Source organism: Macrotis lagotis, chromosome 1 (genome assembly GCF_037893015.1).
Source record: "Macrotis lagotis isolate mMagLag1 chromosome 1, bilby.v1.9.chrom.fasta, whole genome shotgun sequence".
Classification (NCBI taxonomy): Eukaryota; Metazoa; Chordata; class Mammalia; order Peramelemorphia; family Peramelidae; genus Macrotis; species Macrotis lagotis.
Window position 1 is genome coordinate 624,994,822 of NC_133658.1, and position 27,556 is coordinate 625,022,377.

The 27,556-nt window shown below is 34.1% G+C and overlaps 1 protein-coding gene across 1 annotated transcript in view; it reads left to right on the forward strand.

Moving 5' to 3' along the window:
* THSD7B (thrombospondin type 1 domain containing 7B) overlaps window positions 1–27,556 on the forward strand; it is a 1,134,773-nt gene that overhangs the window by 1,077,958 nt on the left and 29,259 nt on the right. The window contains exons 20-21 of the mRNA XM_074215070.1: window positions 2,901–3,018; window positions 23,977–24,122. Coding sequence (XP_074071171.1) covers window positions 2,901–3,018; window positions 23,977–24,122 — 264 coding nt within the window. The remainder of the gene's footprint in view (window positions 1–2,900; window positions 3,019–23,976; window positions 24,123–27,556) is intronic.

Sequence of the window (27,556 nt, forward strand, 5' to 3'; positions counted from 1 at the left end):
AGTTTGTGGCAGGATAGACAGATTTGAAAATCATGAGCGCATAGAGATGATATTTAAATTCATGTGAGTTGATCAGATAGAAGGAAAAGAGAAGAGAGGCCCAGGACAGAACCCTGAGGTTAAAAGGCATGATCTAGAAAAAGATCCAGACAAGGGGACAGAGAACCAGCAGTCAGATAAATAAAGTAATGTTCCAAAATCTTGGAGAAAAGCACATACCAAAGAGGGAAGAGTTATCAATAGTGTCAAAATCTGCAGAGAAGACAAGAACAATAAAAATTGATAAAAGATCTTTGAATTTGGGAACTAAGGGATCAAACCCTTTGATGAGCATAATTTCAGTGGACTGAAGAAAGAAAATTGCAGCACATATTGCACATAGTTTTCAAGGAGTTTTGCTACAAAGGGAAGAATAAATATAGGATGATAATTGGAAAGATCTAATGAGCTGTTTTTTTTAATATAGGGGAAGCATGAGCATGTTCATAAATAGTAGGAAATGAATCAGTAGATAGGAAGAAAATGAAAATATCTGAAAGGATGAAGATGATAGAGGTAAGCCTAAGAGAAGTGGAATGAACTAGATTGATAGAAAAGATTGGAAGCAGAAGCAAAAATCTAATCGAAGAACCATTATAATGAAATAATTCTCAACTTTTCTGATTAGAAATGTAAAATAAGGCAGTGTAAATAAAGGACAATTTTGAGGAGCATTTTGATAGGTTTGGAAAATATCTAGAGACCTTCCCAAAAAAGTAGCAAGTTTTTTTTTTTTATAACCTTAATATTCTAAATGAATATTTAGGTCCATCAGTTCATATCAAATGACTAGAAACATTTTTCTCATCTGGATATAACAAATCTAAATTATGAGATCCATTGAAGGAAATGGGATATTTGGCATGGGGAAGAAAAGACTCACTGGAATAACAAAATAATTGCCTTCAAGTAGTTCAACAACTTCCTTATGGAAGAAAGATTATTAGTCTTGTACTCTTTGGCTCCAGAGAGCAGTACCAGGATCATTGCTGCAAATTGCAAAGTGGCAATTTGGGTTTCATATCAGGAAAATTGAACAAACATAATTCTCAGAAAGGTTGAGAAGTAGAATCTGACTGGAAATCTTCAAAGACAGAATATCAGGCATATAGCTTAGGAATTCCCCTTTGAACCTGGGTTGAAACTTGTGCTAAACTATTAAGTTTTCTCCAAATCCTAAAATGCTGTGATTCTTTCTGCTTATGGTCCCATCACTGGTAAGTAGGAATGCATACACAGACACACACACACACATGCAAGCATGAACACAGACATATGTAGCCAAATCTGCCCATGAATACACACACACACACATACACACAAAATTTAAAAACCTTCCCCCTCTTCTGCCAGAATGAATTAGTACCAGAAGATTTTTCAAGTGAAAGGCATGGCCTTCAGCAGGGATTTTCTACTAGGCTAAGATTATCTTCTAAATGTTAATATTCTTTATGAAGGTTCCTCTCTAGATGGACTTAATGTCATATGATAAGCAGATTATGGAAGGGCAAGAAAAATCTCCTCTTAATACCATTTCTGTAATAGTTTCCCATTTTCCTGCTTGGTTAGAAATCTAACTTTAATATAGATCTATTTATTTTGGTTAAATCATTAATTGATTGACATTGAAGATTTATTGAATGTTAATGATCTTCTAATGAGAGATGGCACAGAATTGAGAACAGCCCCATAGCCAAACAGCCTGGGTTTAAAGTTTGCTTCAGGCACATAGAGGCTGTGAGATTCTGGGAAAGTGTTTTTGATACCAGACAACTCTTTAAGACCATAAATTGCAGAATAGTTGCCTGTTTATATGGGGGGGGTGTTTCAAGCAATGGAACATAATTTTTTAAACTATTTTTTTCAAAGTTAAGTGGCATCTACTTTGTTGATTAGTTCTTTCCTTAAGGTCTTCTGCCCCCCCCCATTCCATTAGCATTCTTGACCACCTTCTCTGGATATTACAGTCAGAAATGATACAATTCTGTATTTTATCAATTTTTCTGTGGGTAACTTCCATGTTGCTTTTAATCAGATAATATAGCTAAGAGAAAACCAATACTTTCCAAAGTTGTTCTTCATATACTTCATTAAACTCATTCTCTAATTTTTGTGATTTTTTTCACTCATCTTGAATCACCTTTTGTTTAATCTTCTAGTTAATCTTCATGTCTTACCATCCTCACCAGGGGCTTAGGCTATATTAATTCAGTGTGTTTTCCTTTGTTCTCACTATCCGAGGAATCTCTCAGGTCACATTGCTGCCTACTTCACAATCTCATGGTATGTGTGTTACTGTCCTTCTTTCATCCTTTTACTTCATCAGGTGGAATCCTGAAATCTGTCATCAAAGCATTTCTAAGTGTTGTGTATATTTAAAACTTATTTTTATAATTGTAGGGAATAGTCTTGAATTAATAGGATTATAGGATAATAACATAAAACTGAAAGGGAACTTAGCAGTCATAGAGTCCATTGCCTCCTTTTAGTAATAAGTAAACTGAGACCCAAAGAGCTTAAGTTACTTGATAATGACCACCAAGGTTCTTTTAACTTTAATTCATGCCACTATTTCTTGTATCCATCTTTAATTTCTGTTCTTTTTTAACTCTTCTCATTTTTTATATTTTTCCTTTAACTGAAGAATCAATAGGAAATTTCAAAAAATTCTGATAATCATTTATCAGACCTCCTACTGTATATAGGAATTTATCCTGCCTAGGTTTTACGTGTATCTAGCATGCTGGTTGACTAATAAATGACCAGTTTCATAATAATATCAATGAACACCAATTGTCTAATATGTAAACAGATCGGTGACCAAGTAAATGGTAATATAATTCTTTCATTTCTATTTGCAGCAAAACTTGGAAAGACCTATGAAAATGAGCCTCCGATGCCTAGTGGAATGTGCAGTGAACTGCCAGCTCTCAGAATGGACCACTTGGACTGAGTGCTCCCAGACCTGTGGCCATGGAGGTATTAATGTTATATTCCCAATCAAGACTTTAGCTTTCTATGGCCTATTGAATGACTTCTTTATAAGTAAAAATGACATTCTGCTGAGACAAATTAGAAGATAACTCATTAAACAACCCTCCACTTTTTGAAAACCCAACAATTAGTTCCTTAAATCATTAGACATAGTTTACAGCTTAAATATTCTGGACTTTTTAGAACTTAAGTACAATTTAAGTCAATAAACATTAAGTACAAACTACCAGGAGAGCTGAGCGCTGTGCTAAGCATTGTGGAAAATTATAAAGAGAAAACATTGAGCTTGTACAGTTTATAATTTCATAGAAAGCCTAAAGACTGAAAAGTATTCCCAGAAGATCAAGTGGAAGTCACAGAGGAAGGCTACATTCCTGAGACCCTAAGGTATTAAAAAACCTCTAGTTCAACATGTAATAGCTTCAGAACACTTATAGACATTGGTTCCATGCTTCATATACATTGATTGCTTTCCTCCAAGAGTCACAGGAGGATTCATTAATATGGAGTCTGGCTTACATGGGAAAATCCAAAGATTGAATAGGCAATTGTCAGAGCAAGGGTGACAACTTCTGCTGCAGCCTCTCTTGTCCCTCTGTGGCATTACCAAAGAACACTCCTACCATGCAAAGGAGTTAAAGATCTGTTTATCCTGCTGTTATCAAAGGTGTAGTAGACCCCTTTGCTCAAGGGTCTAATATATAAACAGGAATTTGTACTACAATGTCAATCCATGATAGAAGGACACAGTAAGGTATAGGACTTTTAGGGCTATAAACAATTATCTCTGTTTGCTAGCCTTATCTACTGTCAATATACTCACATTAAGCTGAAAGTGTTCTATTCCTCCTCTTATTTTTCTTAGGGGTCTTTATCTGGATCTCTCTTTTCCCTTATAGAATTCTATCTTATACTTTTCAGTACACATGTCATTTTCCCCAGCCCCAATTCCAGTAGAATATAATTACCTTGAAGTTGGGACAATGTCAATTAAAAAAAAGCTCCTTTGCCTATTCTTTAGGAAGCAATTAATATAATTCAATTTTCAAAATGAATTGATTCACTATGTTATTGTTCAATCATTTTCAGTTGTGTCTGACTTTTCATGATTTCATTTGAGGCTTAATGGCAAAGATATTGAAGTGGTTTGCCATTTCTTTCTCCAGCTCATTTTTAACTGAGGAAACTGAGGAAAATCCAGTTAAATGTCTTGCCCAGGGTTATATAACTAGTAAATGTCTGAGGTCAGATTTAATCTTAGGAAGACGAGTACTCTATTCACTGTACCAACTAACTGTCCCAATAAATTATTTATCAATAAGCATTTATTAAACACTTATTATGTCCTAGATACTATACTATCTCTGGGAATTCCACAAGTGAGTTGTTCCACACTCCTAAGCAGATTCCTACTTCTGTTTTCTGGGGTTGACATTTGGAGCCCTAACTTGGCATTTGGTTCTTCCTGAAGTGCCAGTTCTGCTTACCAATGTGGTCCCACTAGGCACTCACATTCCACACACAACTCTTAGAGCCAGGTTTCTTAACCATTTAAAGTTTGAAAGTAGGTTAAGATCATGTCGATCCCAAGACCTCTAATTATTCAATTGATTGGATAAAGCATGGTCATGATCATGTCAGTACAATGGCATCCTTGGTGAAACTACAGAAGGAACCAACCACTAGATGGTTTGATTAGTCTTTTGCCCCTATACCCAGCTCGGACAACTGATCAATTTGCTAAGGACTGCTAAAAGACATTCACCAGAGCTTTCTTTGGCTTCACCTGCCCAGGTATAGTTCACTATCTGTCAGGACCTAAGAATGCTAGAGCATTACAGGCATTGGCCAAACAAACACCCCAAAACAACAAGGAGCGAACATGTGTTGTTTCCCAGAACAGATGTAGCAAGTGAGAAGGCACTGAGTTCTAGAAGAATAGACTGATAAGTGGGCAGGCCATGCTCTGGTGGATCTAGGACCTAGGGCATGGTCTAAGCCAGTGGGGCTGCAGATATTGGTGCAATAGCAAATATTCAAACCAAAACTTTGAAGGCTAAGGTAGAAAAGGGTTCCACAGAATCAGCAGTTGAACATGGGTCAGTGGGTCCTGAGAGATAAGAGAGTGCTATAGTGAGATGACTTCCATTTACCCTTCCACAGCAGTTATGTGATCGATCAGCAAAAGTCACAGGAGCCCTTGGGAGAGTTCTTTCTTTTTAGTGAAGAGCAGGGCTACCCTGGAATGAGTTCTCCCTGAGAAAGGGACCCCTGCCTTGGAAAGTATCATGATTCCAAAGTATCTAGGTGGCACAGAGGATAGAACAGCAGCCTTGGAGTAAGGAGTATCTGAGTTCAAATCTGGCCTCAGACACTTAATAATTACCTAGCTGTGTGGCCTTGGGCAAGCCACTTAACCCTATTGCCTTGCAAAAACCTAAAAAAAAGTTCATGATTCCAATGGCATCTGGTGACCTAGAACCTGGGGAGTGTATTTGCAGAGGGGAGCAACATAGACCTTTGAGTGACAAGTTGACCTTGTCATGTTTATTCATTGTGAGAAAGGTTAGCTTAAATTTACTGGTAAAAGACTATCACCATAAAACCACTACACTGGTATTTAATCCATGGAAAAAACAGATTTGGATATGCCATATCATTGCTGATTTGACTCCAGAAAATAATATACTGGTATTTTGATGGGTGTCTCTGGAGTGCCCATGGTACCTTGTTGATTTGGGAAGGAAAACTACATCGATAAGGCCAAGGACTTCACCAGAATGTTTGTTCCTATTAAATCAAGCCATGAGGTGAAATGATTATGAAAAAGGCATTGAGAAGAATATCTTTAAACAATTTGCAAGTCATGCCATCATGTATATGATAACATGGTCCTCTTCAAATGAAAAGAATGATTAACACTAGTATAATTATGGAAATGTTTAAAAAATGGAAGAAAAAGCAAAATAATCCTTGTCCTTATGGATTTTGTATTCTAATCAGTAGTTAATATACATGTAAATAAATATGTAAAAGGCCCATACAAAATGATATTCAAAGTAACTTTTGATGGAAAAGTTCTCACAGTTTAGAGTTTGGAGAAGGGCTTCTACAGAAGTTGGATTTTGAGCTGTCTTGAAAGAAGACAAAGTTTTGAAGAAGTAGATAGGTGAGGAATGAAAGCATTCGTGACTTTATAGAAGAGTTTATAAAAATACCATATGTCTGTGCCCTACTATTTCTGCATTTATGACAACGAAATATCAAATTGTGAAACATTGGAGAGAGAGCTGAAATTGTAGTTAGATGCCTTTTTTAAAAAATTCTGTCTCTCACTGATCTTCAGTAAGTCACTTATCCTTCTAGAAGCTTCATTTTCTACATCTGTAAAATAAAAGAATTGGATTCAGTGACTTCTAGGTTCTAAATCAATGACTAAGTCTTCTGATCAGCAGGTAGACTCCTTGAAGTTTACTTTTGCATTCATTGTTTTGTTTAAAAACAGATTTAGCAAACATTTATAGTGCAACAAAATTGGCATTAGATGGGATCAGAGAACATAATGGGATGGCAAATTTGGCTTATTTGGTTTATAAGAAAGTCAAAAGCAACATAATTCTATTTTTTCTTTTTGTAGACAAACTGATTCACTTTTAAGTGACACATAGCAAATTCAGTCAATTTAATTTAGCAAACACTTATTAAGCACTTCAAATATGTAAGTCACTGGTCTGGGTATTTAGATTACACAGAAATTTTTAGAAGTCCTTGCTCTAAATAACCTCATCTTCTCCTGGGAAAATTTAGCATGAAAATAGGTAAAAAAATACAACATACATAAAGAGTAATTAGAATTTTTTGATGGAGTGGAGCACTTACAGTTAGAGGAACAAGAAAGGAGTTACAAAGGAAATGGCATATAAAATAACACATTAGTATTAAAGCAGGACCTGTAAAATCTCTTACTTGAAAACTCTGTTAGCCATAAATAGTAGTAATACCTTTGCTTGAAAGTAATAAATATTTTAAAATATATTCTATATGTTAAAGCTTATATATATGTCTATATATACATACATGTACATCTATGTGCATATATCCTATATACAATACACATATACACATACATATGTATATATGTATATATGTGCATATACATATATATACACATATATGTGTGTGTGTGTGTATATATATATATATATATATATATATATATATATATATATATGTATGCAAATCTTATTATGGTGATGTTTCCTTCATTCTCCTAGTCTTAGAAAGTCTGAGTTAGTAAGATTTAAGTGTAGAATAGGGAAGAAGGTCCTCTTGAGACAATCTATTCTAGTCAATCCATAAATGCAATCATGAAGAAGACTTTCCTAACTTCAAGTCTAAATATGCCTTCATGCTACTTCAGTTAACTGCTGCTCTAGCTTCCTTCTGGAGACAAATCCTATCATCCCTTTGCTACATGACTGCCCCCTTCAAATGTTTAAACATATCTCATCTCCCCTGAGTTTTCTTCAGGTTGACTTCTTTCACCTCTCCTCCTATAGTCTCAAACTTAAAACCCTTACCTTTCTTGTTGCCTTCCTCTGAACATTCCCCAATTTATCAGTATCCTTAAATTAATTCAACACTGAATAACACACCTGATATGTAATTTGATTAGGGCAGATGAAAGAGGAGCTATTTCACCTTTTTATTACTTGAGGGTATGACTTAATGCTGTTCAAAATCACATTAGATATTTTTGCTGATATTTAAGATTGTAGATCACTAAGACTCCCATATTTTTTATATATAAACTGAAACCTAGCCACCCCTTCTCCATGCTGTACTTTTGAAATTGATTTATTAAACCCACTCCTAAGATTTTACATTTATCTCTATCGAATTTAATCTAGTTAGATTAAGCCTAGTGGCTTAATTTGTCATAATCTTTTGTATTCTCTTATTGTTGTCTAGTGTGTTATGTATCTATCCTAGTTTCATTTTAATTGGTAAGTTTTATGGTATGCCATTTATACCTTTTACCAAGTTATTTGATAAATATTCTAAATTAGCATAGGACTAAGCATAGATCCCTGGGGCATGTTGATCTCCTATAGCTGTAACAAAAATGGGTAATCAGGTTCACTGTCACTGGCTTATCCATGGAGCTAGGATTTGAAGAATAATGGCACACCCATTTGCCATGAAATTTTCTAAATCAGAGTATTAAAATAAATACATATCTGTTTTAAAATGACATTTACTAGATACCTAACTTGTGCTAAGCACTGATAAGCAACTTGAACCCCTTATCCTTCCTCACTATCCTCAACCTCAAAGACAGTATTTCTTCCTGATACTGTCCTAAACCACTAGAGGATCTAACCAATTATCGCCTTCATTTTCCCCATGATTAAGATTCCAATTTTTACCCTTATGGCATAACATCATTTAGTAATGTTTCCCAAATGAAGAGAATAGCTTTTTTAAATCATGTCTTAATAGTCACCCAGAAATAGACCCAGAAAACAATAAACAAACAGAAGCAATGGCAAGAAAATTTTTGCGATTCAGATTAACCCTTTTTTCTTAAAACAGAGACTAACTTCACAATAATAGAAAGAAACTATTACATTGGGTTTATCTCTTAAACAATAATGTCTACCGTCTTTTCATCTGAGGCCACTGGGCTGGGAGAAAGACAAGAGCAAACCATGTACTTTGTCACAGTAAATTAGGAGAGATAGTCTAGCAAATTAAACAGGAGTCACCCCTTGACACCTGGGACTATCAGCTGTCTTCTTTACCCACAGTGAAAATACAAGTTGCCTCTGTTTATGAAATCTATAAGCAGATAGGCAAACATTGACATGTCAGATGCCAGATAACTTCCCCCAAGCGTTAAGACTTTCACATCAAATCAACAAAACTCCATTGATCTAGAAAAAGAATTGAAATAGGCGGCTATGTAATTTTCTAAGCATCCTGACTGAATTGCTAATGTACACCTAATGCCTAGCACATATTTTCTAATTGTCTTAAAGATTTCAAGGTCAAAACTGTTAGAATCCAATTTATTTCAGGTTAGAGAGAGAACTGATTCTAAGCTCCCACTAAGGGATCTTCTTAGATGGATTTCAAAGATCAAAGCATGTAACAGAAGAGCTTAATATTTGGATTAGTTATGTTCTTTGTCTGTTGAATTTTCATCAGTTCAGTGGAATAGAGAACTCCCTAAATTTAGCATAGCATGAATAATTCATAATTATTATTTAACCGATAACACTCTAAGAATGTTATTCATTCCAAACCTTGATTTTTTTCCTGCTTTATTATCTGAAGTCAACTTTTTAAGTTGCATGGTAATATTATACTTGTTTAAAATGCAAGTTTTAAAATGCACTCTTCCTTTAGGGTACCACAAATGACTCCTTCTAGCCAGTGATAAAACTGATAATGTAGCATGCAATTTCCCCACAAGAAGAGAATGATTTATATTTGCTTAATATACTATTTCTTTATAACTACTTTCTATTTTAAAAGCAAATCAGAAACATTCCAAACTTTATCTTTTTATCTGCAGAAAATTAGGTGATATTTTATGTCAAATGTTGCCAACAACATTTGGTCATATATCAGACCAACGATTAAATTGAGTCCCACAAACTTCCAGAATCATCCTACTTTTTCATACTGTTTTTCTGAGAGGGCAGAAGGAGAAGCAATAGGTTTAAGTTGCAAAATGGTGAAATGTTTCCTAAAACCTTAAGTGAAATATGCTGCCTCAAGCTGGCATTTATTTATTCATTATGTTTTAGTGTATGCATTGAATTAATTAGCACGGTAGCACAATGTACAGAACTCTAGCTCTGGAGTCAGACATATAAATTCAAATCCAGCCTCAGACACTTGCTAGCTATGTGACCCCGAGAAAACTGTATTTGCCTCAGTTTTTCATATGTAAACTGGTTACCAGTGTAAAGGAAATGGCAAATTACTCTAAAATCTTAGTCAAGAAAATCACTTGGACCAAGTCCATGGGGTCCTAGAGAGTTGGACACAACTGAACAGCTGTGGGTTGAATTTGATAGCTATCAAGATCTTGTCACAGTGGCTATTTTCCCCATTATTGTAGAGTACCACCTATCTATGGCTTCTCTCCTTTTGGCACTCCCAATCATTGTTTTAAAGGTCTTTTTTGACATCTTTTTAACATTTTTTGAGAGGAACTACATAGCTTAGCATTACATTACTCATTTCCCCAGTTCTCAGCACAGATTAAGAAGAAAATGGCAGTAAGTAAATAGATGCCATCTCAAAATACAATGCAAAATGATCTTGTTACTAGATGGAATAGTTAATATGCCAGTCCAATTAAGTTGTGCCTCCTTTTACTATCCCTCTGTTCTAAATCTATGATCTTATGATCTACTATGACAAGCAAAATCTTTAAAACTAGTCTTTACAGTAATGTAAGAATGTCTTAATATATATAGATATAGATATAGATATATAGATATATAGATATATATCCAAAATCCACAGACACTGAATTTATGACTCTAGTTTTAACTGAAATATCAAGGGAACAGCATCAAGTTTGCTGACAATTTTTCTGACCATAGAAGTTGTAGTCATTCTTGTTATGTACAGGGTAAATTTCAGCTGTGGAACACTGAACAGTATTGTTATTTGGTACAAGTACAAATCTAATTTTTACTTTGCAGGATGACTTTGTGAATTTACCTGTCAAAGTTTCAGCAGGACTGCAGTTTAAAGGACAGAATATATAAAGTATATTGCTGATTAAGTACATGAAAAGGAAGTGACAAAATTGAGCAGAAACAATGCAAGAGAGACAAGAAGTGTGCTCTTCTAATTTCCTTGGGTAGTCATTTTTGCCTTTATTCAAGTCCAAATTAAAAAAAAAGTAGAAATAGCAATAATTCACATTTATGTGGTTATATATATATATATATGTATATACATATATACATATATATATATATATATATATATATATATATAATCCAATTTGACAGTAGCCCTGAAAATACTATTTTTATTTTACAGATGAAGAAAATGGGCTTTCAGAGACTGACTTTCCTGTGACCATATACTTAGAAATGACTCAATTAGAACTTGAACCAAATTCCTTTGATTGGGTACAGTGCTCTTTCCATAGGTGTCAAGTTAAAATAGAAGAAAATACTAAATTTTATTTTGTTGAGTTAATTAATGGAATGGATAAAAAGAGTAATAGGGAAAAAAGTCAATCTTTTCTTAAAATGTGAAAACAAATTGGCAAGATGCTGGTTTCTGATTATGGATCAGGACTTATTTTCATATCTATGCAAAAGACTGAGCTCTCTTACACTAGGGAAGAGAGAGAGAGAGAGAGAGAGAGAGAGAGAGAGAGAGAGAGAGAGAGAGAGAGAGAGAGAGAGAGAGAGAGAGAGAGAGCGAACTCATAAATGATTCTCCTGGACCAACTCAACCTTTGTTCAGTAATATTTCAGTAAAACTGCCTTAGCTGCTATGATTAAGGTACTCAATACCTGCCTAAGAAAAACTCAAAGCACTATGAAATATTTTAAGTGTATTTGTAGGCATAGTATTTATATGGAATATTAAGTGTGGATTTTGGGAGAAGAGTGGAGAGAGTTTCCTGAAAAGTTAAACTAATCACAAATTAGCAAAAGGTCTGAAAGGGCACCCTTTACAATTTACCTGGAATGAGAGAAATGTATCAAAGGGAAAGATATTCTATACTGGACTCTTAAAGTTGGAAAGGACTTTCAAGGTCACCTAGACCAAATCAGTCCCCAAACATGAATGCCATCAAAAGTATCCCGAAGAAGTTGTTAACCAATCTCTATTCAAAATAATCACTATTTATCATTCAAAAAAATTTGAACAACCTATTTAAGGTTTGTTTTATGTTGAGTTAAAATCTCATTCTCCCCATCAATTCCAGTTCTGTCTTTCCTCAATATGCTAAGAAAAGCAAATCATTCAAATATTTAAAGATTATTAAAATCTGTATCCCCTCCTCAAGTATTCCATTCTTTAATCTAAACTTGATAATTATATTCAGGCAATTCTCTTATGTCATGATTCTGACATATTAGGCTCCCCTTCTCTTTGGAAAGAAAACAGTTTGTCCATGTTCTTTAGAAAATATGGCATACATAATGTAATTTAACATTCCAAATATGGTTAGACCAGGAACACCTATATAACAAATCAGTCACTTCTCTCATTCCAGACATACTTCTTTGAATATATAGTCTAAGGGCAAATTAACTTCTATTATATTATATTGAATTTACATTCTCAAACCCTAGATTTTTTATCTCATATATGTCTTTATGCCTACATGTTCCTTATTCTATACTTCTGTTGTTGATTGTTATTTAACATAAAATGTACATTAACATAAATTTTACATTTACATATATTATTTTTTTGCATCAATAGCAACATTTCCTTTATGGAAATTTCTTTAGAAATTGATTCTATTATTCAATATAATACTTTCTGCCTTAAGCCAAGCTGTTGCTAAAAATTTCCAACAGAATGAGGTTAAAGCTCTATAACCTATTATTAGAGACATCCCTCTAGGTTGATAGGAATCCATTAATTAACACTTTTTAATTATAATACAAATAAGACCTTACATTTGTGTGTCACTGTAAGATTTATTAAAGACTTAAAATAAGAACATCTTTTTTTGATCCTTACAATAATAGGAACTATTATTACTCTCATTTAACAGGACACTATTAAGTGATGATGAGAAGATGAGGAACTAGAAACTCAGACAAGTCAAATCACTTGACCAGGATTAAATAAATAGAATGTATCTAAAAGAAAAATGCAATCCCTAGTTTCTTTATTTCTGTCCACTGGGCCATGTGAACTCTCCTAACTACATTATCATCCAGTCCATATTTACATATAAAGGCATTACATGAAACTATCAAACACCTTGTCAAAACCCAAATATGCTATTTATATAACATTCCTCTGATTTAACAATACAACCACTGTGTAAAGAATTGAAATTAAATTAGTTTGGAAAGACATTATCTAGAATCTGTATTGGTTCTTAGTAAGTACAGTATTTCCCATTATAAGATGCACCTTAATTTTGGGGTCCAAAATTTGAAAAAAAATGCATTATATAAAGTTATTGAACTCAAGTTTTATTCATCATAAAATTCAATGACCTTCTGCTCATAGCTTTCAGGCATCTTTTGGGCAAGTCTGGTGTGTGGAGACATGTTTAGACCATTCTGTTTCTTGAACCTGAAGAACCAATTGTGTTCTCCTTTGAAATCAGTCACTTCTTTTTCATCAATGATTCTTCTGGCAACCTGCTGAACCACCTTTGTGGACAAAGGAATTCCATTTGCCCTTTGCTCTTCAATCCATCTTTTCAATTCATTCTCTAATTCAGGCCATTCTGCTGACTTGACTCATATGGCCTTCTGCCTGGGCATTTTCAGTTCGATTTCTTCTTCTTGTGGCCAGTCTTGGATTGTTTTCTCACTTAGAGAAGGACCAAACTGATGTTCAGCAACATGATTTCCATTCACTTTTGCAAGCTGGATCACTTTGAACTTGAATTCAGAACTAGATGAAAATCTGTTCTGTGTCATTTCTAGGCAGAACATGACAAAACAATATGAAATGATGAGTGCAAAGACTACAAACACAAAAAAGTGGGAAATGCAATTAAAAAAATCTACAACCATCTCTAGTTTTTAAACCCCCAATTTTTTTTAAAAAAAGGGAGTGTCTTATTCATGGGGAAATATGGTATATCTCTCTTGACAGGATAGTGAAAGACTCCCATCATTTTCATCATACACAATAGAATTTTGCTAGTCATCAATGTTAATCTCGCAAACTTATAGTCTGAAGTATCCCTCCTCTGAGAAAAAAAAAAAATTGATGATTTGGAAAACTTTTATAAATTGGAATTTAGTACCATTTTCTACCATTCTTAAAAGATCATTGTCAAAGGTTCAGCAATCATATCCATAAATTCTTTCCATAAAGTGGAATGTATTTCATCTTTAACAGGTATATTAAGAGTAACTGGATATTCTTTCAACATCTCATTTATGTTGGATTTCATTTCTTACTTAACCTTTCTTTTTCTACTCCAATCCGAATCTAAATACTGTAGTATTGTTAGTTAAGAAAACAAAAATAAATTATATCTATGTTTTATTCCTTCTTCTTATGATCCATTATTAGATTTCCATCTTCCTTCCCCTGCACTATCCCTCCCTCCCTCATTTTCTCTAACATAAAAAAAATATTAAAATTCACTGGGCTTCACTGGCATGGACAGGTCCTTTAATGCTTAAAGCACAAATTCTTGTAGGTCCTACTGAGGGCAGGGCTATAGCAATTTACAAAGTTTGTCTCATAAGTCAGTGGTGTAAAACTCAAATAGAATTGAGGACCACTAAACAATTAGTAAGGATCCTTTTGGGCTATATTTACTATATCTTTATTTTGTTAGATCTTCCCCAGTTTTTTTTATCTGTTTTAAATAACATATTAACCTAATTTTAAAGTGTGTAAAGTATTTATCTATATTTTATGGTATTCTTATTCATTTTTTAAAGAATTTCCCCATTTACATTTTAATCAGATGCAAGCCCAAATTCACTAGTGTTGTGAACTGTCTGTGGCCTACTGATCATATATTTGAAGGCTCTATCTTGAATCATCACAGCTTTCTGATAGTGAAAACACTCAATAACATCAATGAGAGAACAGATCCTTGAAGAATCTAAATATGAAACCATTTACATGTTCGAGAGACAAACTGTTCTAGAACCATTTTTTTTTACCATAAATTTAAGGTTATACCAATTAGTCTCTTGGCAGAAAGCCAGCAAACATGTTGCTCTACATATAAGGGGTCTCTGAATACTTTGAACTGAAAGTAATGTTATGATCCTAGGAGGGAGACACAACCTGTAATTTATTTCACTTTGACCCTTCTCTAGTATCAATAATAGTCTGTCCCTCTGCTCTTTCCTAATATGACATTTTTCAAAACTTTGAAAACAATTTTGTTCTTTTTATTCTTAAAATTCTCTAAAATTCTCTATATCCTTCTCTAGTTGTTATGCCAAATAAATGTCATAGTACACTGAGAAAATTCTGACTCGTGCTGAATATACCCAGATGATACCCTTGCTAGTCCCTTATGTCATATTCTTATTTTATATCTGCCAGTATTATTGATTATGTCATGCTCTGTTTTTGTTTGCTTGTTTGTATTATGTTGTTTTGTTTGGGTTTGGTTTTTCTTTTGTTCTCCCAATATGGAATCTATTTTTTTTCAATTGTAGACCTCCATATTGGACTCTTCTATCCTAATGCTCTGTAGTAAACATGTGGTTTCTTATATCATATTCTTTAACGTTGTATATTTGTTGTGTCATACTGATATTTTGATGCTTGTATAGAGGTAACAGGGTTTCTCTCCAGAAGTGAAGAAAGGAGAAAGGAGGGTCATAGTGGAGAAAATAAATATCAACTATAACACACCCAGCTCATCTTTGGATCATTACCTATTTTTATTCTTAGTTAAAGCTGAATTTTCTGTGAATATCTTTCTATTTTTTCACAGACCCTTGGTTATGTATGTGTTTTATTGACATTAAATAATAGCATCCATATAAATGGCATCTTGGATATATTACAAATGAACTTTGCATATATTAGCTTATTTGAGCTTTATAATTATCCCCATAAGGTAGGTAGAGCAAGTATAATTAACCTTTGCTTGAATGACATAGTAGGTTTCAGAGGCAGGATACACATGCAAATTTAAGATTCCACACTTTTCCTATTAGAGCATACATTGTAGAATGTAAAAAACTAACATATAAAACTTATTTTGTGTGATTTTTATTACTATACTTATTTTATCTTTTTGAACATGATTAGTTTAAGTGAACCAAAGTTTAAGAGGACCCAGGTTTTTTTTTAATTCAATCAGTTAGAAGCAGAAAGTATTTGACCGAAGACATTTTACATATATGTTAGCACTAATACTCTTGGGTCGGGAGAGAAATGAAAGTCTTGAGTTTTTAAAACTGAGTCTTTCATTTTGATTTGTGGATAATATATATATATATATATATATATATATGTATAAAGAATCACAGTTCTATCTCTGAGGGTATTCCATTAATACAGATTGTAAGCCCTCACTTTCATGAGTTACTTTGGGGGGGGGATCCCTATTGAACAGCCTTTTTGTGATGAGCCTATTCAAATAAGTAAGATTGGTTCTCCTGATATCAATATACCAGATAGTCTCTGCCCAAAACTTTTCTAGCCTGACAAGACAGAGTTCTGTATTTTTAAGGAGAGCCTACCCAGCCATAATGAAACACCATATCTATATCTTTCAAAAATGAGCTTGGAGAAATACTTCATGAAAGCAATAACTAATTAACTGCCTTTCATCACCATATTTTTCCTGCTTGTAATTACTTTGTGCATAAGGCAAACTATCCCTCTAGAGTTCAGATTTGCCTTTCAGGAAATGTCTCTAAAATCAATGTTCAATGAACAGAAAGAATTTAGAAGTTCTGGATCTGATTTACCATTCACTGTCTTACTCATTCACTCCTGGGTTTTGCCACCTAGAATCTCTAATCTTTTTCTTTTACAAGATTTTGAATTCCACATTTTTCTATCACCTTCTCTTCCCTTCCCCCTTTCCATGACAATAAACAATCTGATATAGATTGTGCATGTACATTCATATTTAATATATTTCCATAATAGGCATATTGTGAAAGAAGAATTAGAACTAAGGGCAAAAGGAGATCATGAGAGAGAGAGAAAGAAACAAATTAAAATAAGTTTTAAAAAGTGAACTTAGTATACTTTGCTCTGTTTTCAGACTTCATATTTTTTCTCTGGATGTGGATGGTATTTTCCATAGCAAGTCTTTCAGCATTGTTCTTGATTACACTAAACTGCTGAGAGTTGCTGCTTCAATCAAGATTGATCATCTCACAATATTGCTGTTAATGTACACAATTTTCTCCTAGTTCTACTCACTTCAGTCAGCATCAGTTCATGCAAATCTTTCCAGGATTTTTCATAATCTGTCCATTCATTATTTCTTATATAATAGCACACTATGAAGATTGTTTCCCAGATTTCTGCATTTCTTCTAATCTTGATTGCATTGTTTTTTATTGTGCAGAAATGTTTTTGCCCCCGCTCCCCTTATTTGTACATATTTTTCTCCTTTTCCTTTATTCCTCCTCACCAATGTTTTTCTTTTGACTTCAGCCTGCCTCAACTGTCCTTTTCTACTTCCCTATCAGATAGGATAAATTTCTAAATCAATTGATAATGTACATCATTCCCTCATTGAGCTGAATCTTCCTCAGTGTTTACATTCTCCCGATTTTCTCTTATTATACTAGGTCCTTTGTGCCTCTTTATGTCTTGCTAATCCTTTTACAAGTGTCAAAGTATACTCCTTTCAACTGATAGAAGTACAATTTTCAAGGGTCTTAAGCATCATCACATCATAATAAGCATATGCCTATACTTTATGTCTGGGTACCCTCCCTCCAATTATCCACATGAAAATACCCATACCCTCTGTCTAATTAGGTTCCTTTTAACTGACCTAAGAGAAATACAATTCTCTTTGTTTTGTTTTTTTTTTTTTGCAAGGTACTGGGGTTAAGTGACTTGCCCAATGTCATAAAGCTAGGTAATTATTAAATATGTGAGTCTGGATTTGAACTCAGATCCTTCTGACTCCATGTCTGGGATCTATCCAATGTGCCACCTAGCTGCCCCTGAGAAATACAATTCTCAAAAGTTATAAGTACTGTCTTTCTATTTAGTTTTATTGACATTTTTCCCCATTTACACATCTATTGAATCGCATATTTGAAGATCACTTTTTCTATTCTCTTCTAGTTTTTTTAAGACATAAATTTGAAAGTTCTCTATTTCATTGAAAAATCCATCTTTTCCCCCTGAAAGAATTTCCTGAATTTTTCAGGGTAGTTGATTCTTGGTTGTAATACAAAAAAATTTGCCCTCTGAAATATCATATTGTATAATCCCTTAATGTTGAAGTTATAAATCCTGGGTAATCCTAACTGTAGCTCCCTGATATTTACATTGCTTCTTTTTAGCAGCTTGCAGTATTTTCTCCTTTTGCAGAGAATTCTGAAATTTGGCTACAATATTTTATTTACTCTTTATGGGCGTGATTGATAGATTCTTCCAGACTATATTATCTTTTATTCTAGGATATTAGGACAGTTTTCCATGATAATTTCCTGCATGATATTGTCCAGGTTCTTTTTCTGATCATGGCTTTCAGCTAGAAAATTCATGAATTATCTCTCCTTGATCTTTTTCCAATTCTGTTGTTTTTCCTAAGAGCTCCTTAACATTTTCTTCTATTTTTTTGGCCTTTTTGGTTTAATGGAATCCTCATGTCTCTTAGAATCATTTATTTTTGTCCAATTTTAATTTTTTTAGGATTTTATTTTCTTTGGTTAACTTTTATGTTTCCTTTTCCAGCTGGCCAATTTTACTTTTTGATGAGTTATATTCGTTTTTTTAGCAGTTGGCCATTTTTACTTTTCAAGGAGTTTATTTCTTTTTTCCAATTGATCAATTTTACTTTTAAAGGTATTTTTTTCAAATTTTCATAATTCTACTGTATGACTCTCATTTCTTTTCTCCATTTTTCTTCTTTGGTTTTTACAATCCTTTCTGAGTTCTTGCAAAAGGGCGTTTTGGGAATTGAGACCAATTCTTTGAGGTTTCAAATTTAGGCATTTTGTCCTTGTTTTCCTCTTCTGAGATGTCATTTTTGATCCTGTAAGAATCATAGTTGTTCCATAATTATTGCTTTTTGGTGGGGCTAATTTTGATAATTGAGTTGTGGTTTGGGAGGCACTGGGAGTTCCAAATGTTTTGTTCTGGGGGTCAGAGTCTGGTCCCTGGCTTGCTGCTTGCCTATGGACTTGCTGCTTGCCTATGGACTTGCCCTTGCTTTAATTGCTAGTAGTTTCTCCCCTATATTAGGAAACCTTGTCCCACCTATTGTACTGGTATTCTGGGGTCTTGGATTTTGTCTTCTGATCTGCCTTTGGTACCCTCACTTCTGGTCTGCCACACTGATGGCTTGTTGAGCCTGGATCTTAGCTGCACAAGTGTCTCAGAACCTTCTGCTGGCTTTCCAGTTCTCCCACCTGTGCTGGTTTATACCTCCTTTTACCCAGAAGAGACAGATCTTTACTGAAGTTCCTCTACAATATCTTGAGTTGAAAGTTTGTTATCCTCTTTTTTATGGATTCTGTGGATTTAGTGTGTGTATAGAGGCTTCATTTAAATATGGTTAGGGAAAAGTTACAAGAGCTTCCTAGCTTTGTGTTGCCAATTCCAAGGCAAATCTTTCACTAATTTATTCATAAAATATAAGAGAGTGATGTTAGCAATATGGATTCTTAAGAAGAGAGAAGGAAAGGCAAATCTTTGTCTCCATCTCTTAACTCTCTGGTTTGTCTAGATGCTAGAGGATGTGTTGTATGCTTACTCAATTCAGAATCCCAACTGGATAGCCAAAGCTGCCCATCAAATTTATATCTTTATGTGAATATGTATATATATATATTATATTATTTGCTTGTTTATCTTTATATTTAAAAATAGTTCAATCCTTCACCAAAGATGTAGAGAAAGCCTCTTCTTTCATATACCATCCTCAGTCACATCCTCTCTTCCATTTTGGGTGCCAAGGGGATCAAAAGACCACAATTACAATTTCCTTTCTTACCAAATGGAAAAATTAAGGTTACTTCTGTATAGTGAATGGGAGAAAACTACAAACTCTGATGAATAAACTTAAAATCTAATGATATTTGTACTTGTTGCATTTAATTCAGGATTCAGATTTATAGAATTTTCTCCTATACTATGCTAATTAGTTGACAGAAACAAAATTTAATGAGAAATAGGTTTCTCCCTTTGAAAAGAGATTTTTTTCATAATTCTTGAACCTCAGCTTTGACCACTAGCACCCAAAATATAAAGTGATTTTTATGTTGAGGATTCCATACCATCATACTCCCCCCCAAACAATCAGTTCATCTTGTTGTATTTGGTGGGAAAATTAAGACTATAATTTTAAGAGCTGATAGACTGCATTTTAACAGGATCTTAAAGCCATAATTCTAAGAAGTAAAACATGGATTTTTAGATATTGTGTCAGAGTTGACATTTTAGGGTGACCTGAGGATGATAAGACTTTCACTGGAACTCCTCTAATTATTTCATGAACATAACTGCAGATTCTGCTTATTTATGGATCTATTTTTGTTTTTATCTCTTAGTCAACAAGGCAGCATAGTTAGATAGTGCATCATTCGTGGGGTCAGGAGTTCAAATTTGGCTTCAGAAACTTACCATCTGTGTGATCCAAGCAAGTTATTTAACCCTGTTTGCCTCAATTTTTCATCTGAGAAAAGAACTGGCAAAACATTCTAGTGACTTTGCTAAAAATAACCCAAATGAAGTCATAGAGAGTTGGATAGGACTGAAGTGAATGAACAACCATGCATGACCCTTATCCTAGTCTACCCTGGCTATAGCTTCTCCCAGATGTAGTGGGCACTGTCACAACTAGAATTTCTCTGTCTGAGGCAAACCTCACAAAGGGGAAAGTTCACTTGGAAGCTTCATATTTTAGTAATTATTTTTGCTAACTAGGTATTAAACTCTATTGCTTCTATGTCCTGAGGGAAAACAAATGCTGTAAGGGACCTCTTAACTTCACCATCTGGACAAAGCATTGTTATAATTCTGATGGGGATGCATGTTCTAATAATTATGTAGTACTGCTTGGTACCTCAAGAAAATTCACTTGCCCCAATCCCCACCAACCATCCCAAATCTTCCATTTCACTTGCTCTGTGCCATAATTTATTTCCCCCTAGCCCTTCCTGCTGGCAGAGTATGAAGACTTTGTGATGTCTTGCTTCTTGTCTCCTTGATGAAAAGCACTGCTACTATCCCTTATTGTAACTTTTAGGACCTGACTTAGTGATAGATATGTCAGTAATTGAAAGGAAAATGTGTGACCAACCCCTGTGATTCCTTCTCATTTCTCAGATGGATTTTTTTTTCATCAGCAACTGCTTTTGCTAGATCAGGGAAAATAGGATGTTTGGTACAGGATCTATGGGATAGAAAGTGGGGTATACGGACTCATTGAATCAGGGCTCCCTCCAATCTCCAATAGAATATGACCCTCATGTGAGACTGTTCATATATCTCTTAGTTGTTGTTCTATAAACTATGGGTTTTGTGTTTGTAAGATTGTATATAATATATATAGTCAATATAGGACTGCTTTCAAAAGCAACCAATTCCTGACCCTTCCCTTGCTCCTGGAATATTTCAATTTGCATTACTGCACATTTTTACTATGCTTTAAAGTTTTCTTTCAAAATGCTTTCAGTTTTCAAAGCCATCTCTCCATACAACTGCTATACTCATATTCCTAATACATGAACTTGAGCATATTATTGCCCTTTTTGAGAAGTTTCAGTTGTTCCCTCAAAAATAAATCTTTCACAATCTGCTCACTTGATATTCTCTATATAATATTCTGTTTCTTGTCTCTATACATTTAAACAGGCTACCCTCATGTCTAAAAGCTATCACATTTCATCTAGGTCTCTTGAAATTCCCAACCTCCATTCAGTGCTCAGCTCATATGCCACCTCTCACATGAATTTTTTCCTGATTCCCCTGCAACTGAGGCACTCTCCCTAACCTTCCACCCCAGTACTACAATTACCTTGAATGAGTCTTTGCCCTTATCTCTTTTTATTATTTCTCTTGATTTTCTCCAGTATAATATAAGTTCCTTGAGGACAGGTACTTTTCAAAACAACAACAACAACAATAAAAGAACATCTTTCTATCTCAGTTCCAAGCAAAATGTCTAGAATGAGTTGAACAGGGATTTAAATTTCTTATAGAAAGATTAATAGAGAACACGTGATTTTAATATTTGGGACTAGCTAAATGCAGAGAAAGATTATTATAAATAATGATTACTAATGCAAAGCATAATTGTGCATGAAATTACAGGAAAACATTCAGATAATTGTGTTTTTAAAAATCTGATAATTGTAGTCATTATATAAGTGAGATAGATGGTCATCAGTGCGGTGCAATTTGTGGGAAAGAAGGATACTGGAAGGACAACTCTTTCCAAAAGTGTCTTTTCAACTCTGATCTCCCACTGCCTGAAAATATTGTTATTTATTTATCATTCAACATTGTACAAACATTTGTTGGGTGCTTATCATGGTTATTATCTTGCCTATATTCCTTCCTTTTTTTGGAGAAATACACTAAAGACAATCTCTAGTTCACATTCTTGACTAAAGCTAGTACTGATGGTCACCATAAACTACAAACAGTGGCATGTTATTTAATTATGGCCTTATCAGGAGGCATCCACAAAGGTCAGACAGACGATTGTATTAAAAGCCAGATTTAGTGGAGTGATCTGTGTTCAACTTCTGATTTTATATGACCTTGGGAAAGTTACTTAACCATGCTTGACCTCAATTCATTATTTGTTTTGTTTTTGTTTTTGCAAGGAACTGGGATTAAGTGATTCACCCAAGGTCTCACAACTAGGCAATTTTAAGTATCTGAGATTAAATTGGTCTCAAGTCCTCCTGATTCTAGGACTTGTGCTCTATCCAAATGTCCCTACCAATTCACTATTTGTAAAAGAGATGGTTGGACAGGTTAGTCTTTTACTGTCCCTTATAGTTCTAAACTTTTGATACAATAATCTATAGGTTTATTACCAAATAGTTCTTTTGTGTTTGAAACTTGGGCTTCCTTCCTGAATTTTGTGTTATGTATATTTTGTTATATGTATCAATCTTGGGAGGTGGAATTATAATGAAAGCATTGTAAAAGATAGGATAACCAATTTCACTCTGTTCATCTACCCCATGTTTCATTTATTCAAACACCAGCAATTTCTTTTTTGTACATCTTTGACATTTTTCTCTTCATTATTAGATATTTCCAGATATTCAAATGGTTATATCACACTATACAGAGATTTAAATAAATTTTCATCTTTCATCCAGGTCTTGGAATGGTACAAGTACATTGCAAAATCTTGTCTAAAGATCTTTTAAAGTGAGAGAGGACTAAAGATATCATGATATAGTAGAGAAGATGTTGGACTTTGAGTACAGAAGACAAATCCAAATCCTACCTCACAAACTCTCAAATTATATGACTCTTGGCAAATCTCTTCACCACCCTGTGCCTCAGGTTCCTCATCTACAAAATGAGGAGTTTGAACTTAAGGCTCTTTGAAATTCTTTATAGCAAGAAATCTTCTTGTAATCTCTGTTAGTCATTAAATTGGTCTGAATCTTCTGAATTAATGAGTCATTAGTACTAAAGTTCTAAAGGATGGACATAAGTACCTAAGAAGGTCTCACTCATGATTAAGTTTTCATGGAACTTTGAGTTACATTCAGAATCAGTAGTAAAGAACTTTGAGTCAAATCAAACCAGAATCAGAAGTTAAACTTCACTTTGGTTAATCCATTCTCTACAGAACCTTTCTGCTGTTTGGTTTCACATAAATAGCCTAGGTAAGATAGTGGTCATATTTTTTATATTCCCAACTTTTGACACCTTTTTGTTTAAATCTTAAACAGTTAAATTATTACTGTTTTGGGACTGAAAGCACTGAATAGAGAGATCTGAACATTATGATGATACACATTTCTGAGGCATTCTGCTGCATTGTTTTCTTGTCTGGTAAAACACTTATTGAAAAAACCCCAACCTCCCTTATCTGTTCAGGTCGAATGAGCCGGACACGGTTTATCATTATGCCAGCTCAAGGAGAAGGACGACCCTGCCCCATGGAGCTTACCCAGCAGAAAAACTGTCCTGTGAAGCCCTGTTACAGTTGGGTAATGGGGGACTGGTCAGCTTGTAAATTGGAGGTAGGTCACCTAATGATGCCTCAAGAAATACTTCCCAATGACATTACCAAATGCTTCAGCAGCATGTTGAAGGAATATGTTTTGTGACACCAGAGACCTGGAAAAACATATATTTTTAATGAAGTTGAGTGCATGGAAAAAATTGCTGGAAAGTCAGCATACTTTATGAAGAATGCAACTGCCAGTAAAGTGAATAGATATTCATTAGGTTCTAATTTTAATCTGGGGCCTGGGGCTTTCAATTTATTTGGCTTTCACATGAATTCCACATGATTTTCCAGGCTCATGAGGAATATCAAAGTATTATCTAACTGAGCAAAGTCCTGCAATGGAGCAAATGTATAGCTATATATGTGTGTTTGTGTATATGTGTGTGTATACATATATATATATATATATATATATATATATATATATATATATATAGAGAGAGAGAGAGAGAGAGAATAATATAGTTATCTTCATTCATATAGACATCTATAGATATCAATAAAAATATCTAGATATCTATGAATAAGAATATATGTATACACATGTGTATATATGTATATAAGCATGGAAATATACCTACAAACATGCATACATATACACAATAATTTTTAAGCTTAGACATGGCCTAGTATATGGTTAGAAAACCAACTGTATCTAAATGTTACATTTTAAAGTTATTACATGAAGCAAAATTGCTACATTTTCCTGAATGATTACTTTTTTATTGGCCGGAAATATAAATGCCTAGCAAAATCACAATACATCACCATACAGCATACTGGTTCTGCAGCATCAGCAGAGGCCCCCCTGCAGCTTCTCTGCAACTTCTTTATGAATGCATTGATTTCTCTCCCTCCCCCACCCTCATTCTTCTCCTACTGACTTGTCTTTTCAATCATGTTTTGAAGTAAAGCATACTTTAAAATTAATTAACAATTAGTTCTGATTATGCATTATTTTTCCAAAATGCAGAAAGCACACTACCCAGAGACAATTTGGAAATCTTATAGGAATTATATTGTAATTTTCTATTAATTAACACAAAAAAAATCCACATATTCTATTGCATCTGAGACAAAAGAAAGCCTGTCACATTTGGCAGTCTTTCCCCCCGCCACCACCAGAAAGGCACTATTAATTAGTTAAGATCTTAGAAACATAACTAGTTAAAACAAATTCAAGTTGTGTACAAGGCTGAGCTCAGTTTTTTCTTTGACTATTTTGTAATGCCAGAAAGATCTCCCTGGAAGCCCATGCAATTAGAGAAATGGAATCCGAGGTCTCACATTTCTTTTCAAGTCCCTGAATGGCTGCTGCTGCTTTCGAAAAGAAAGAGGCCATAGAAAACAGAGACTTCAGAAAGCTTTACTTTCTCCTTTCAGGTGCCTCCATTAAATGTCAGACATAGGGAAAGTTTTGAAAATCCCTTCCTTCCCTTTGTTTTCCTCATTGTTCCTGCTTCTCATTCCGCCCCCCTCCCTTTTTTTTTATTAGCATCCTTCTGGATTCTTCCAGGTATTAGATGGTTTGCTCAAACTGACTTATGTGCATTCTGGAGATATGTAGAGCCCGTTTCTGTTCTAAAGTCCATTTTATCCCCATAAATGTATTATTAAAAGCCTATTCTGTGTAAAGTACCAAGGAGTAGTCCACAGAGGACCTGCCTCAGAGCCACTGGGTCAGGGGTCAAGTCCCACCTTGAACACCTATTGACTGAGTAGCCCTGAGCATACATTTATTCTCTCAGAGACCTGAGTCATTCTCTAAGACTAAATTGAAGATGAGGAAGCATTCCATCTCACCCTGTTCTCATTTTACTGATTAAATGAGAGGTTCTTATATATAAATATATATTATATATTAATGCATTTTGTTAGTCACTGAATATATAAAGTAAATAATATTTAACCTGACCTCAAGTAGCTAATATTCTATTAGAGATCAGGGGAATATGACATATAAACAGCTGGGTGTCACTGTAGGTAAAGAATTTGACCCGTAGTCAAGAAAATCTGATCTCAAATATGATCTCAGACACTTAGGAGTTGTGTAACCCTCAACAAAGAGATTTATAAGGATCAATACTTCTGTTTACCTCAATTTCCTCATCTGTTAAATAGGGATAATAATAGAAGCTATCTCATATTTATAAATAATATGTGTAAAAGCACTTAGTAGAGTGCTTGGCAATATCATAAGTGCTATATAAAAAGTGATTGATATTATTTACTCAGATGAATGACAATAAGGTTTGATGTAAACAAAAGATATCAAAATAAGATAATCTTTATTTAATTTTATTTTTTCTTATATTATAATATTCATCATAAAGCAAAGAATTTCTAATATTCAAAGAAAAAAGAGAATTGTGGATTAAACCATTAATTTCTGTTGCATAAGGTTTGTTTTCAAAAAGTATACATTCAATTTGAAGTAGTAATAAATTTATCCTGTTGCTATCCATTGTGTATTTTGAATGTTTTGTTAATGCATCATTATCACTCTCCAATACACCCATCTACAATACAAGTCATTCTTTATCACAAATAGATATGAAACAGAAAAAAAATCAATAAATCAGTGTTGTCTTTCAAAGTTTTTTGTTTTTTGTTTTTGTTTCTTTGCATTAACTCATTGAGGCTTCTAGGGAACAAGAAAACATTTTTAGCCACAGAGATCAGGAAAGGTTTCCTGGAAGAGGTGGCATCTGAACTGAATTCTGAAGATGAGAACAAGAAAGGAAAACATTAAGAGTGACAAGATTCCAGACATGGGAAGGATAGCTAATGTGGCAACATATAGAAATTTTAGTACTTTTTTTTAGAGCATAGATTCCACTAAGAATAATAAAGGGAAATAAACCTGAGAAAGTGAGTTGAATCCCAGTCGTGGAGGTTCTTAAATATCATCTTCTATAATCTCTACAGATGATGGGGAGTCACCAAAAGTTTTAAGATATTACATGGTCAGGTCTTTTCCATTAGAATTTTACCTTGGCAGTTGTGTGAAGGATAGACTAAGGAATTGTCAGATTCTTTTTTTATAAGGAGAACGGTTAGAAGGCTATCAAAACAAATCCGGGAAAGACATCCTGGACTATGATGGTAAATAGAGAAGAACAGAGAAGGGAATGGTGCAGGAGGGAACAATTAATGGCAGTTCTTATTTTTCAAGCCTGAATGACTAGGAGACTGGTGGAATATCGAATGAGAAAATTTAAAGAAAGAAAATTATTTTAGGGTCAGAGTTTAGTTTTGGCCATTTTATATTTGAGATTCTGATATTCAGGTATATATTCAGAAAGATTTGTAGCAAGCAGAAGTAGATAGAGGACTGGAATTTTAGGGCATATAATAAAATCACCAAAGCATAGGATGTATGAAAAGAAAAAAGAGTGAAACAAAGAATTAGGGTATAGTAATATTTTTGAAGAAAGTGGTGGT